Source organism: Camellia sinensis, chromosome 8 (genome assembly GCF_055761805.1).
Source record: "Camellia sinensis isolate YWXY chromosome 8, ASM5576180v1, whole genome shotgun sequence".
Classification (NCBI taxonomy): Eukaryota; Viridiplantae; Streptophyta; class Magnoliopsida; order Ericales; family Theaceae; genus Camellia; species Camellia sinensis.
Genome location: NC_138968.1, coordinates 118044628 through 118060430, shown reverse-complemented (window position 1 = coordinate 118060430; position 15803 = coordinate 118044628). Strand labels below are relative to the sequence as shown.

Here is a 15803-nt window from a genome sequence, read left to right as displayed (position 1 = left end):
AGTATCCACATCAGGCTTTTTACAATGCTTTTGAATCTATTGTAGAGAGCAAGAGCTGTAAATACGTACTCCACCAGACTCTTTATACCAACCATTCATTTTGTATTTGCTACAGTTCCTCACCTGATTAAGCGAGACACTGTTCATAGGTTTATCTATTTTTTATTATATTTTCTGGAGTAAAATTAAAAAATCTTTAAACCGGTCATCCACCCAGATGTCCCCCTGATGTCCCGTGAGTGCCTATAGTAGAAGAAGGAAAATGTTCAAAATTGGCATGACCGGTCGTCCGGCCTGTGTGATTGTGTTGCTGCTGTTTGTATGTTGTTTGCTGTTCTTTTGGGACTAATCCATCATATATTTAAATTGAAAAAGATAAAAGAATAAAAAAATATAATTTAATGAAATAGAATTTTAAAATAAAGAGTTTGATAGAATGTATACATAAAAAAGAAACTAATTAAAATACAAAAGTAAATTTTAAATTGTAATTTAATTCAAAATTTAGACTGATACGGATGCTCTTAAGCACCTCTTGTGGAGTGTATGTGACCCATCAAATAGAATTTAGGCCTTGTTTGGGGTATCATATTTTAGTCCATCTTTTTAGCTTTTTATTTTTTTTGGGTCACATCAATCAACATCTCTTCTCTACTTTTTTACACATCTTTTTATAAAAATTCAAAAAGCGTACTTATTTAGAACATTCCAAACTACCCCTTAGTAAAGGAGGACATGTGTGGAGCTACTTGAGATGACATCCAAATAGTAAAATGTTTGAAATTCTTTTTGAAAAAAAAAAAATTGATTATGGTGTGCCATAATAAATGTTAAATTTTTTATTTGTCTCACATTTAATTATATTAAATACAAATTTTTTATGACATCATCATGAGTGTAACTGTGAATATCTAACATTTGTCTACCTAAATATAGGTTGGTCTAGCATTACTTTTCTAAACTTCTTTAGGTATAGACTGTAAATGAGTTGAGTTAAGTCGAGTTTTGTTAAGTTTGAGCTCGGTTTATTTACTTATTGAGTTTGTTTATTGAGCTTGAGCTCGGCTCGGTTCTTCATATTAATGAAACTCGAGTTTGGCTCGATAAAATTATTATTATTATTATTATTATTATTATTATTTAAATAAAAAATATTATTTATATTGTGTAATACATAAATAATATATTTATGTTATTATTTATATATTATTTGATATATAAATAATATATTTAATATATAATTTAAATAAAGATAAATGAATTGAGATTGACGAGCTTATTCAAACGAGCCGAACTGAACCCTTAACGAGTCTAGCCGAACGAGTTCGCAAACAGTTCGGTTCATTTGCAATACTATTTAGGCATGGTTTTGACTTTTTTTTTTACTTTTATTTTAAATGTATTGATTTTTTAAAAAAAAATTAGTGAATTTTTATAAAAAAAAGAAAAATTTAAATACTTTATTAGCTGATTTTCTTTAAAACAAAAAAAATGTCTTCGGTAAATTTTAAAATATATAATTTTTAACTTTTTAAATTCAAAAAATTGAAATTTTTTAACATAAATTACTAAAAAAAAATTTACTAAAAATAAAATCATTAAAAAATAAAATTGTTTTGTAGCTAGATACCAAACCACGGCTTAACCAAAGTATCGAGCACAAATTTTGGAAATTAGTTATAATAGTTAAAAAATTAAAAAGTTATTATCAAAAAATTAATTTTATTTTAATTTTTTTCACATTATTTTATTAAAAAATTAACTAAAATAATTAATTTTCAAAACCAGGCCTTTTGATAGACGAACCAACGGTGGTTGTGCGTGTGATGTGAATTGAATACGTGTGGTCAACCCAATCCAGCCGTCGCACAGGTCATCGCTTACACCACAAAATTATGACACGCCCATACCCAATACTTTTTACCTCCCCCATTTTTTATTCTACTTCTTCATCTATAAAAGCCTATTCAAAGTCTCCGCTCGAAACAACAAACCCAATAATACTTTCTAGTTTTCTTCGTCAATTCTATTTTTGTTTTGAATATTCATCGTCATCATGTCTCAGGTAATTGATTACTTTCTCTTGAAATTAGGGTTTTTATAGTTATGTATGTGTACATGTGTTTGTGCATCTTTGCTGCATCGAATTAATTTTTTTCTGGTGTTGTCGCGTTGGATTCATATGCTCTTGTGGTGTTTTCAATTGAATCGATTTGAATTTATAATCGTGTAATACGCTGATGGATGAATTGGGATTTAGACAGGGTGCATAAAATCCAATTCTGTATTTTTTTTTTTGTTTTTTTGAGATTGAAATTTGTGTATAACTTCTAGATCCAAAAATGGAGATCCGACTAAGTTTGTAGATTTATTTATTTATTATTTTTAATGATGGAGCTCAATTGAATATTTAGGGATGGAAATTTGTATGATTTTATAACTAAGTTGTCTATTTTGGCAACTTTGAATTTTAGCTAAAAACCCAAAAATCTCTGCAAAAAAGTGAAACTCTTTTTTCTGTTTTCTTCACGTCTTTTCGTAAAAAATAAAAAAAAAAATCAATATCCAAAACAACCCTCAGTTTTGGGTCAGATGATTGTTCTACTATTATCATTAAATTGTGTGCATGTTCATGGTGTGTGTTGAGCGCTTGATTGTAAATTTGAAGGTTATTTTTGAGTAAATCGTATCTAGAAAAGTAGTTGTTGGCATTAATGGAATTACTGCTAATAGAGCAACAGCTTGACAAGACTATCCCTTTTAACTGGAACCATGGAGGTTGTGCTTGAAAGTTTGTACTTGGGTATGCAATTTGTTGTTGTGATTGTTCATGTTATGATGTGTGTTTAAATCTCATTGAATGATACTGGTTGCTTGCTAGATCAAAGATGGTTAGTTTGAATTCACCATATCTGGCTGGTTATTTGTTAGTTGTCATGGTTGGGTAGGCTGGTATGAAGTTGGTTTAAATTATGGAAACAATATCTAAGGTTGCGTTTGGTAGAGCTTTAAAATTATAATTTAAGAATAGAGTTGTATTTTGAACTTGTGAGTTTTGAAATTATGATTTGAGTGTGAAAAATTTGTTTGGTTATGAGTTTTGAAAAGAATTTTGAAAAGAGTTTTGAATTAAGTGATGTGACATATGATATTTGATTCAAAAATTTATAACTCATAACCAAATACACAACTCAAAATTCTATTCAAAGCTCATAAAAATTTTTAAAAAAATTCGACAAATATTTTTTATTTAAAATATTAAAATAACAGGTGCAAACAAAAGAAGAAAAAAAAAGCACGAACACTATTCCGGTCAACCAGCTAGGTGTCCGAGAGGATGACCGGATAGATGTGTTTTTATAGATGGGTGTGGAATCAATTTTTGAAAACTGCAACCAAACACATGGCTCAAACCAATGGGTGGAATTGAGTTTGGAAAGCTTAACCAAACACAGCCTAAATTCTTCGGATCCATTTTCCTACATACGGCATTAGAGGAAATAATGAACAAACTTTATATTTTCCATTAAATTATCTTACTTTACAATAATAGAAGAGGGGTAATAGTGACCTGTGTCATGGTTTTAAAGAAAATAATTGTTCTATCCCATTTATTGAGAATGTTTTTCTTATCTCTGAAATTATATATTTTATATGATATTTATCCCAAGACATCTTTTATATGAGACCCAATGGTTGTATAGTCGAGAAGATTTTTTATTCCCAGAGGTTCCTTATATGAGGGGATTGAGGTTTACATCTTGAAATTAATATCATGTCTAACCAAGCCAAAGGGTAAGGCCTAAGAAAAGCGCTAGGTTAATGTTATATGGAGTCAAATTCTTTGAGAATTACAACCAACTATTACTAATCAGTTCTGTAATTTCCATGATAATTTGTTTTATATTAAATGGAAATGGAGCTTTTTCCTCATTTAATCCTAGACATTGTAAGCTGACATGTCTACATTTCCATTGCTCTCTCTCTCTCTCTCTCTCTCTCTCTGTGTGTGAGGGTCCAATGATTTTTGAGTGCTATACTGATGTATTTTACTGATTGATGATTTTTCCTTGTATTACCAACCTGAAAACCATTTGTTCCGAGTGCAGACTGTTGTCCTCAAGGTTGGCATGTCATGTCAAGGTTGTGTTGGTGCCGTGAAGCGAGTTTTAGGCAAAATGGACGGTATGATAAATTTGTATTTTCTTTCTTTTTCTTAAGCAGTATGATAAATTTGTGATATAAAAAATTCTTGGGGTTTGCTTCGCTGGTCAGTCAAGCTTCCCATTTATATATGCATATTGCTTAGATTCTAGTGGGGGAAAAAACAAAAGAACTGATTTTTTTGTTTTTTGTGTATGCACTTGTGTGCACACAAAAAATAAATAAATAAACTGAAGTTCCTTTTCTGATTCCCAAAGTTATATAAATGGTATATTTGATGGGGAAATGTAGCGCAACTAGTTCATTACATCTTGGTGTCTCAGGTGTATGTAGAACCTGTTGCTGATTAGAGAACATATTAGTCATGAAATTGTTGGCTCGATTGACCAAATGATGCCCTATCTAATACCAAAGTCAAAAAGCATATGTATGGTGTGTAATTTTGATGAACTGTTGAAGGTCCTCCAATTTGGTATTGGCAGAAAAGTATGTGATCAGTTTGCAGGATGTGCATTTGACAGGAAGTGTTGTTTCTTCTTTTGGCTGGAATTCAGTAGTTTATATATATATATATATATATTATATTTAAGTGTATAAAAAGATTTGGTATCTGGAAAAGCTTTGTCTGCAATTAGACTATGTTTAGCTGAATATTCTGATTTTGTTTGGTAATAAGCATTCATCACACTTTTATCTACTTTGGTTAAACTAATTGAGAAATTTTGGCAGTGATTTGGATTAAACAAAGATTGGTTCAATATTATATTAAACAATGTTAAATTTTTCCCTACTGGTTTCTGCTCCTTTCATGATATCTATTTTCACCATAAGCCTGAACCCATCATTGTTATATTGTTTTGTTGATATTCACCGGTTGCATTGTTTTAACAATTTCAGGCGTGGAGTCATTTGACATTGATCTGAAGGAGCAGAAAGTGACTGTGAAAGGCAATGTGGAGCCAGAAGCAGTTCTCCAGACAGTTTCCAAGACTGGAAAGAAAACCACCTTCTGGGAAGCCGAAGCACCAGCTGAAGGAGCACCAGCTGAACCCGAGGCAAAGCCTGCAGAAACTGTTGCTGTTGCTTAATAAATTAGCTTAGTGAAATTATAAGAATATAATATGGACTCCAGAGTGTTTAGTAAGCTTTAACATGATTGTAAGCTGGATTAATTTCTGGGGGGTGTGCTCTTTCATATTTGATGTTCTGTACTAGTTTATAAATATAAGGTGTGCTCTTTCGTAGTACACTTGCCTTTTTTTTTTTGGTTCATATAGTGCTTGATTTGTGGTTGTTTGGAAAGAAAGAGCAAAAGAAAATAGAAGGCAAAAAAATGGGTTGTAATCTTTTCTACGTTTGGGAACTTGGTTTGGGGCTAAAATAGCCACAAAAAACAAAATAGGTTATTTTAGTCACAAAAAACAAAACATCAAATTCAACCCATAATCATTACAATCATCTCTCACAAAAAAAGTCAAAAAAGCTAAAAAGCCAAAAAGCCCTTCCCAAACCAGGCTAAAATAGCCAAAAAGCCAACCCACTTCCCAAACGGAGGCTAAATAATATTCCATTAAACAGAAGATTAAGGATATCAGAGGAAGACAGTGATTGATTTGGGAGTGGCTGTGGCTCAATCCCTACGGGAGGGCCTGCAGATACCCTTTGTACCCTCCCTCCTTGGCTCTCCAATGTGGTTGTACTTGAGTTCAATTTAAATTGAGTTGGTTTAGTTAATCACTCTTACACACATAAGTTAAGATTAAGTTTTTTTAAATAAAAAAATTAACGACTCCTTTATTAAGGAGCGGTTGCTGTGCACCATGCGCAGCAATCGTTGTTATGCGCCCAATGAAACCTTTTTTAGGTCTTATTCTAATGATTTGAATTGTTCACTTTTTAGAAGATATTAAGTAGAATATATTTGTAAAAATTTAAGTTAATCGGATATCGGTATCTTTTTTATCAAAACATATTTGTATTTAAAAAATTGAATGGCAAATTTAAGTATAAATTTGAATACAAACATGACTTGATGAGATTAATACCGATATTCGATTAACTTAAATTTTTATAGGCATATTCTACTCGATGTCTTCTAAAAGTGAGCGATTCGGATTGTCAAAATGAGACTTGAAAAAGACTCCATTGGCTGAGCAATAGTAACTGTTGCGAACCATGTGCAGTAGCCTTCCCGAGCTCCTTCTAGTTATCTTTGTTTTTTTCTTAGTAAGACTAAGGGGTTGTTTGGGATGATCTAAATAAGTGTACTTTTTGACTTTTTATGAAATATGAGTTAGGTTTGGGTTGAGTTTAAAGTGATGTGTTAGAGAGGTGATGTGACTTAAATAAAATGATGTGACTTAAATATGATAGTGACTTTTTCACTTTTTTTCTTTTTCAAGACATGCCAAACTTGGCCTAAATTAGTTATCTAATTTAATATAATTCACAGTTTTTTAATATAATACACTTGATATTTATAAATAATCTCTCATGATTGGATAAGAAAATAATAAAATGATGGGTAAATTACATTGACCTCCTTTAAGGTATAGAGAAAATACAAATAGTTGATGGGTCGTTAAGCACACTAAAAATAAAGACTAAACTGTACCTAAATTTTGTAGAATAATGACAAGTTTAGGTATCGATCCATATGAACTAATGTGAAATTCAACTAATTTTAATAGTTCCTAGATTAATTTAGATGAGAATGATTGATGGAAATTAAATTGAACTAATGTGAAATTCAACTAATTTTTATAGTAACATTCCTAGATTAATTTAGACGAGAATGATTGATGGAAATTAAATTAAAGAAAGAATTAAAATGACAACTACAAAATTAAATAAACAATAAAGATTAAGGTTGATAATTCAATTTGGAAAAAATCATAGGGCAAAAAATCCACCACTAGTTGCATAAATAGGGTTTAACATTGGCATCTAATTGTAATACGATTTGAACTACCTAATGTTTCACAACTACAAGTTTGAAACATTGATCAAGAGGATTGTTGCATTCAACGTATAAGCACGAATCATCTCAAGTAGTACAAGTCATTCGCTCTAGACTACGGTATCAACACGACTCGTTTCTCATAGCATGACTAATCCCATACTTTGAATACAACACAAAGAAAACCATTATATGAAAAACATTCAACATTCACATAAAGTAAAATACTGAAAGGGATAGAAAGAAATTGAAATTAAAACTTCTAAAACATTCATACAACTTGCTCAAAACGTTTAAACAATCAAAGCTTTGTTAAAACTCTATTTACATGGCTAAGGTTTCATCAAAACCCTAGAAAAAGGGAGACTAGCCACTCATGGTGGAGTGATGTAACACTCTAGAAATTTTTTTCTCTTCGCTCGAGCGACAGATTGTTCGCTCAAGCGGTTTTGTGGGTCATCCAATACTTTTCCAGGTTTGAGATTCTAGGAGATGTTGAAGTTCGCTCAAGCGCAGGATTGGTCGCTTGAGCGGTCTGCCTTTGTTTAGTCTGAACTTCTGGAAGTTCGCATTCTGTGCTCGAGCGAAGGTTTCATCGCTCGAGCGGTCTGTTTGGGATCAGCCAGTATAAAATCCACTTTTTGTTTATTTTCTCTCACTTTCTCTCATTTTCTCTCTCTCACTCATCCATGACCGAAAACCCTAGCCCTCAAACCCTTGATTTCATCTCTTTATACTTAGTATTAACCATAGATCACACAAGAGGAGTGAATGAGAAGACTATATTGTGTTATTGACCGGTTGGATTACGATTTCGTCGGAGTTCATGCTTAGGTCTTCGTTGTTGCTCAGCTTCTTGAGGTAGGGAGTTCTCTTAAGGCAAATCATTTATGATTTTGTTCGATTATGTTGTAGTATAGAAAGTATGGGTTGATTTGAGTTTGAAATCTTTGATTTAAAGATGTTTATATTCAAAAATTGGGGTTTTCACTCAAATCTTTGAAATATTTGGAATGTTTTGGTACATTGATGGATAATAGCTGATGATTTGAGGATTTAACAAAGAAATGAGGAAAACCCCCAATTTTCTTGAAAACCCTAGATTTTGGATTTTTAAATTAAAAGAGGGTTGGTGCTAATTGGTACCTTATGTTGAAAATTAAATTGATTTTACATGTTGAAAAGTGTCTTGGATAAATTTATTATCTATGATGATATTATCGGAGATTTAAAGAAGTTGAATTGTGTGAACACTTGGAATGTTGAAAGGGTGTAAGGTAATGTTTTGCATGGGATGATGGTTGGTAAAGAGTAGGACTTGGAGTCTTGAAAATGAGAATAGTTCATTAGTTTTTATTTGTTGAATTCTTGTGTAATTAAAAGGAATTTTGGATAATCAGGAATGTTTGAAAACTCATGCATTGCATTGCGTTCCCATGGTGTTGGATTAAGTATTGAATTATTTAAAGCCATGTGTGTGGTTTTGGAAATGCATTGTGTGTGTAAAGGTGCCTAATTTCCCTTCCGTGCTCGGTGGTCGAAAAATGTGGGGATGTTATTGGTATTTTGGTAAAGATGCCCAATTGCCCTTCTGTACTAAGCGTCGATAAATGTGAGAGAAATGTTGAAATGATTGATGGGTGTCCAATTGCCCCTCCATGCTCGGTGGCCAGAAAATGAGGAGATGTTTATAAAATGAAACGGGGTGTCTAATTGCCCTTCCGTGCTTGGTGGCCGATAAATGTGGAGGTTTTCAAAAAAGTAAGAGGTGCCCACTTGCCCTACTATGCTTGGTGGCTAGTAAATGTGGGAAGTATTTGAGATATCTTACGTGGAGTTTATTACAAAATCAAAGTTCTTGGGTATGACAATGGTTAATGAGTTGGGTCAAACATGGGTTACAAATTATGCATTTCACAATTTAGTTTCCAAACAAAGTTAAGTCGTATGCATGGCATGGCATTGCACGAGCATAATTATGTTGTACATTCATACATGTTAAATTTACTTCCTATAGGGCATAAAAGCTCACTCCCTTTTAATGGACTAGATATCCTAAAAATCTAGGTGATGGAGGTGACCCATGATATCGTTGAAAGGTGAATGAAATTCAACACGGAGTGCTAAAACTTCTTTGATGTTGTTTGTCTACAACTATCGAGCTTATTTGTCGAGTTATGATTTTGTTTGTTGAAATCAAGGCCTTTAGTCTTGAAAGGCATAAGCCCTTATGGCAATTTTGGTGTATTTAATTTTTCTTTCTTTTCGTATTTATATTTCAGTGTATTGTAAATCATTATAAAGAACTTGAAGAGGAATCTTTGAGAGAGTGACGAATTCCAGTTTATAAAATTATTTACTTTTATTTATTGTTTATATAAGTGCCTTGAAATTGGAGAATTAATAATGGATTAGAAACAAATGATGTGATATAAATATCAGGGCATTACAACTTGGTATCAAAGCTCACCAGGTTTGAATACCTTGGGCTCAGGGAGAAGTGACGTTTGTCATAATGGGTTACTAATTTAGAATGGGATGTTTAAGTGCTTACTCTGATTTGTGTTTGCTGATGTGATTATGTGGGTATGGGATTAAACTCTTAAGATGAAGTTTGTGCCTATGAATTCTTAGGAGTCTTGTTAGGAGGGCTCCTGATCAATGCCATTCTAACGTGAATTCTTTGAATGTTGTGGGGGCAATTTGGCATCTTAGGATAATTTGTATGTGCTTTATGTGAATATGTGTTTATGTGGTTTGTCATTGTGAGAATTGTTATATGTATAGACATGTGTAGACATTTCGGGTAGAGTGTGGGGTTTCGTTCAGGTTAATTTGTAAGCTAAGTTTATTCTTATTCTTATATAGGATGTCTGGACCTAGTGATAAAAGCCACAGTAGACCTTGTCATGGTGGTTGGGGTGTTTTCCTTATAGGGAGGGAGCAAACTGAACTAGCATAGCCGAACAAGAGGTGCAGGGTGCTATGGGCTTGTTGGCTCAGGAGTTAGCAGGTGCACTTCAGGAATCTATGAACATTTTGAGGGCTAAAGAAATGGCATGGGCCCCGTGGAAGAAACTAGGGCCTCTTCCTTGGTTAAGGAGTTCTTTGAATCTAAACCTATGGAGTTTTATGGCGGTACTAACCCACTTTTAGTGGATGAGTGGTTTGAACAAAGAATGAAGACGTTTGATGTGTTTCATATAGTAGATGATAAGCTTCGGGTCACGTTAGGGGCTTTTCAATTAAAAGGGGACACGGGTCAATGCTGGAAATATGCCAAAGACTGTATAGTGCACACACGGGAGGCATTCATTCATGCTTTCCAAGAGAAATATCTTCCACCCACAGCCAGAGAGCGTTTAAGAAAACAGTTTGAAGAGCTCGAACAACTAAACACAATCGTAGCAGAGTTTGATGCCACTTTTACTAGCTTGTCTAGGTTTGCACCAGAGTTAGTGGTGATTGAGGAGCGCTGTTTAGAATTTGAGAAGAGACTTAGGTGGGAAATTTAGATAAAAATTTTTGGTAGTATGATTCAGAACTATGATAGACTCGTGGAAGCAGCCGCACATGTGGAAATCATTTGGAAGGGGGAAGGAAATAGAGAAGTAAGAGACAAGGAGAAAATGAGTCACGGAGTGACTCAGGGACGTCCAAGAAATCGAGGGGTAGCACTATCACACCTTTACAATCGCAGTGGACTGAGCCTCATGGATTGGTAGCGGGGATGAGTTTAGGGAGTACCAGTCAGAATAAAATGATTTGTTTTCAATGTGGCCAGTAAGGTCACAAGGCTTCAGCTTGCCCTCAAAAGAAGGGAAGACAACTATAGCAGTGGTTGGCTCCTTCTTAGAGCCAGTTTCGGGGTGGTGGTTGGAAGTCCACCTGCTACCATTGTTGACAACCAGGGCATGTGAAGAGACTTTGCCCACCGTTGGTAGAGGTCCTTACTGCTTCGAGATTCCAACAGACGCATAGCTTTCCGCCGGTCTCGAATCGAGAACAACTTCACCAGTCGACCCAATTAAAAGATAGGGGACCATCCACTTGTTTTTAGTGTAATCAGCCAGGCCATGTTAAGCGCAATTTTCTCTAGAGTGGGTGGGACTAGTTCTGTCACGACCCTGACCTACCCCTACAGGTTTAGCACCATGACTGGCCAGTAATCATGGATTACCTACGGCTCTATAAACAAAAACCTTTTTAAGATAATTATGGGGCTTTGCGGAAGTATAATATAACATAACATTTATCCATTGACCTTGCGTATATGAAAAGAACTTCGTATCATAAGCAAACATTTGTTCTTTATGCACATTCATCACATAAGTTCAAACATCCATGTCATATATAAACATAACCCCAACTTATACACAAATACAAAACCATTGTACAAAGCAAAAACGGGTTTAACTACCATGACTCCACCTGAGCCTAGTTTACTTCGCTTCGAAGCTCTTCAAAAGGCTAACCTGGGTAGACTCGAGGCTTTCTTTAACTTTGATGTTCAGCTTGCCCTCCTACATATGTATAAATAATTAGCGAGCTAGAGCCTAGTGAGTAATAATAGAATAAAGAGGTTATGTGAATGAAGTTCGATAACATTGCCAAACCAATTCTTATTTTAGTTCTCAATAATCAATAAATTTCATCTTCGATAACATTCAATATCAAATTAAGTGGTACATCCATGAAGCAATAATATTCCAATCACAATGAACCATAAAGGTCTAACACTAGACATTTCTATGTTTCAATCAATCCAATAGCCATGGTATTGTTACCCCCAGGCAAGGGCCTAGGGCCATGGTATTGTTACCCCAAGCAAGGGCCTATGTTCAACGGATGCCACAATATAATTCAAAAGTGACATTCATTCACCAATAGAAAATAATTCTTTGTCAAACCATCCATTTAATTACTCATATATTGATTTCGATAATAAAAACAATTTTGAAAATAAGTATTGTTTGAACATATCTTTATAAAGTTAATACTCGTAGTGGGTTAAGTCGTTGCTATGTCCTCGAGCGTCCACCTAAACAAAATACATAACAAATATATAATCGAAAGCACCATTCGATAACCATAACATTTAATTTAACACTCTTCAAGTGTTCCTAGCTTGTTCCATGGTTATGTGTGTCTAATTGGTGCCTAAGAGTACTTGAAATGACATGAGGATGTGAGTATGTACTCAAAAGAGTTAGTCAAAATTTGTAGAAAACAAGGTCTCAGCTTGAGCACAACTTTGGTCACTTGAGCGGTCTGTAAAACTTTGTAAAAGTACCGGTTGCATGATGTTTATGCTCAAGCGAGCTTTTCGTCTCTCGAGTGATAAGCAATGCAAAACAGGGTTTGCTCGAGCGTAGCTTTGGACGTTCGAGCCACCGTTCAATTCTCTGTAAAACTTTTGGGAGCTTGATTTTTACGCTCGAACGACACTTCATTCGCTTAAGCGGACAGGTCGAATTCTGAAAATTCCAGAATTGTGTTTGAAGTTCAAACTTGATATTCAAAGGTCCAAAACTTGTGTTTTTGGTACAAAAACATGGAAAAACATTGTACAACTTGAAAATAGTTTCCAATTTGAATTCGATTACTCAAAATCATGTCGAATTCTCAAACCCAAAACTTAAAACTTCATGCTATGATCCATGTATGCATTAAATTGAGCTTGTGTCCTTTCAAAACATGTTTAAGTGGTATGCGATGTACTAATACGTGAGGAATCCATCAAGTTGGTGTGTGGAAGTGTCATGCATGTAAGAATCTCATGAATTCTAACTCCAAATATGCATGTGTGTATGCAATTCAACTCTGTTCTTCCATTACATGATATTCCTAGCTTCTTTTCTTCAATGACATGCTAATGAGCTAAAAAATGAGAGGAATTCAACTTCTACATGCCATATCTACATGAATTAGGGATGAATGTTATACCTAGTGTAGAATTCAAGTGTTATCTTAGCTTGATTCTCCAAATCTCTAGCAATTCTCTTCAAATTCTCCTTTCTCTCTCTAAAGTGTTGAGTTCACCTTCATTCTCTCTCTCTCTCTCTCTCTCTCTCTCTCTCTCTCTCTCTAAATCTTAGTCCATATGTTGTATAGGTGAGTTCAAGACATGAATTAGGCTTACATAGTGTGTAATTAGCTTAATCTAATCAAAGTTGATTAAGGTTAATTAATTAGGCTCAATTCTAACTAAGTTCGTTCAGTTACTCTAATTATTTTGATTCGAGTCAAATTTCGACGAAAGTGGCCACAACATTCTAAATATTCTATTTAGCCCATCAAGTTAATCAATTTCATTTTCTGAAGCCATTTAAGCTCTCAATTGCTGTCTTTAAGTTGGCAATTTAAACAGATATTCCATGTATTAATAGATAATCACAAAATTAAACATATATATACATACATTAACGCAACAATCATGCAATTATACTTATCAAAATAATGTGATATAATATTACGGAGGTCGGGGTCGTCACAAGTTCGGTGATCCTAGTCAGGATGGTGATGATTTGAGGGAGTAGTGTGATGTATTATTGTTTTGGTATGGTAATGCTATGGTATTGTATGTAGGGCAGTGTAATCACAAATGTTGCATATGTGTGTGTGGGGGTGTGTGTGTGTTTGCGCGCGCATTTTCCAAGGGAATTGGATGGTAATGCTTTGTAAGTTTATATGTTTTGATGAATCCTTGTTAAACTTTTAATCTTAATCATGTTGTGAACACGTTATTGCTTTGTAAGTTGAGTGTGTGAGGTCTTGTGAGAATTATATGTAATTGGGTCTGTGTTGTTGGAATTAGGGGCTCGTATTGAGATGTTAGGAATGAATTTTCTTTTATTTGGGGTGTATAATGCGGGGGTAGTGTGACCCCTTTGAGTTCATAGAATGAGAGAGAGTGGTTGGAAACAGGTTGGTGTGAAGAGTGAGTTATTATAACTCTATCAGTCTATTGTGTCATATGAGAGGTTTAATGGCCAAGGGACTATGTGTGACTTGACCTAAGGGTGTGAGTGGTATGCTTTGACCTTTAGAAGTCCAATTCGGACTTAGGTGTGATGAGAGGATGCGTTTTCCATATAGGCACGTGAATGGTGGTATGTTTGGGAACATAAGTGATAGGGTTTGATTTGGGAATCCAGTATGAGTTCAAGAATTGTGTGGAATGGTGTGTGAAGCTCCTTATCAAAATAAACAGTGTTGGGTAACACGTCGGTGTTTAGTGCCACGTATAGGAATTTGTTGAGTTGGTTTATTGGTGGTTTGATAGGGGAGTTTGATTGATAAGTAGTCACCTTGGGAATAGCAAGGCTTGAGTAGGAGGGCTGTAAAGTTGCGGGTGCCTTAGAGTGGTTTTGCGAGTGTGAAGTCTTGTGTATGTAGTTGTGAAGCTAGTGTAAAGCTTGTCTTGAGTTAACAAAATTTCCTTAGGTTGGAGTAACATCTAGTAGACTTGTTGTTTTGACTTATGCATTATGCCTCGGGTAGGTAATAATTGATGGTAATGTTATGGAGGAATTAAATTGCAAAATTGTGAATTTTCTTGTGCCTTACCTATGTTGGTAACACGGTTGTTATTCTTATTAATTATTATTACAGAGACGTTGTGTGTATGTGGTTGTTGCATCATTGTAAGAGTAATGAGTGTTGTTGGGTGACAGTAGAAATTCACTGGGTGTTATGTGAAAAAGGAAGTGGAAATGAAAATTTTCTTGTGTGATGGTCTCGAATGGCATTGATAAATGGATATGTTAACCTAAATTCTGATGAGGGATTTCACCGAATAGTTTTTGCAACTTAATTGTGGGTGATTATGTGTCCAAATTAACACTTTTGTTTAAAATAAATAAATAAATAAATAAAAATGTATTTCTAATTTTGGATAGCATGAGTTTGAACACCTTTTGAGAAATATTTTAAATACAAGGGATTGATTTTCAAAGAATTAAGAAAAAGAGAAATTTACCTTTAACAAGGAATTATGTTGTTAATTGTTTGGAATGAATGGGTTGGGTTGCAACTTTGTTTGAATCGTTAGTCATAGGTCTGTGTGGTTGGTTGGAGTAGTGTTTTGGGGTGTTGGGGCTTGTTACGCCAGAGTGTTGTTTTGACCATGTTTTGTTGCAAGTCCTTTTCTTTGGTGAGAGTCGCCCGAAGGTTCTGTTGCGAGGGTTTTCTTTCGTATTCGAGCATTGAACACTCGATGAGGTTGTGTGTTTTGTTGGTGGTTGAGACATGGTGAACGTTCTTGGGGCAAGAGTTGTTGTTGTTGTTGTTCCTTGTCTTATAAACTCTAATGAGTTCTGCGGGTCAACCAAAGGTTTCATCGCTTAAGCGGTATGTTCAGGATTAGCTAGTATAAAACCCACTTTTTGTTTATTTTCTCTCACTTTTTCTCTCTCACTCCTCCATGACCAAAAACCCTAGCCCTCAAACCCTTGATTTCATCTCTTTATACTTAGTATTAACCATAGATCTCACAAGAGGAGTGAAGGAGACAGCTAAATCATGTTATTGACCGGTTGGATTACGATTTCGTCAGACTTCATGCTTAGGTCTTCGATGTTGCTCACCTTCTTGAGATATGGAGTTCTTTTAAGTCAAATCATTTATGATTTCGTTCGATTATGGTATATTATGGAAAGTATGAGTAGATTTGAGTTTG

The 15803-nt window shown here is 34.5% G+C and overlaps 1 protein-coding gene across 1 annotated transcript; it reads left to right on the top strand.

Moving 5' to 3' along the window:
• Positions 1 to 1902: 1902 nt before the first annotated feature.
• On the top strand, positions 1903 to 5420 carry ATX1 (homolog of anti-oxidant 1). The gene is made up of 3 exons (XM_028269425.2): positions 1903 to 2065; positions 4110 to 4185; positions 5062 to 5420. The coding sequence occupies exons 1-3, from the start codon at positions 2057 to 2059 to the stop codon at positions 5250 to 5252; spliced, it is 276 nt and encodes a 91-aa protein (XP_028125226.1). The 5' UTR covers positions 1903 to 2056; the 3' UTR covers positions 5253 to 5420.
• Positions 5421 to 15803: the final 10383 nt, after the last annotated feature.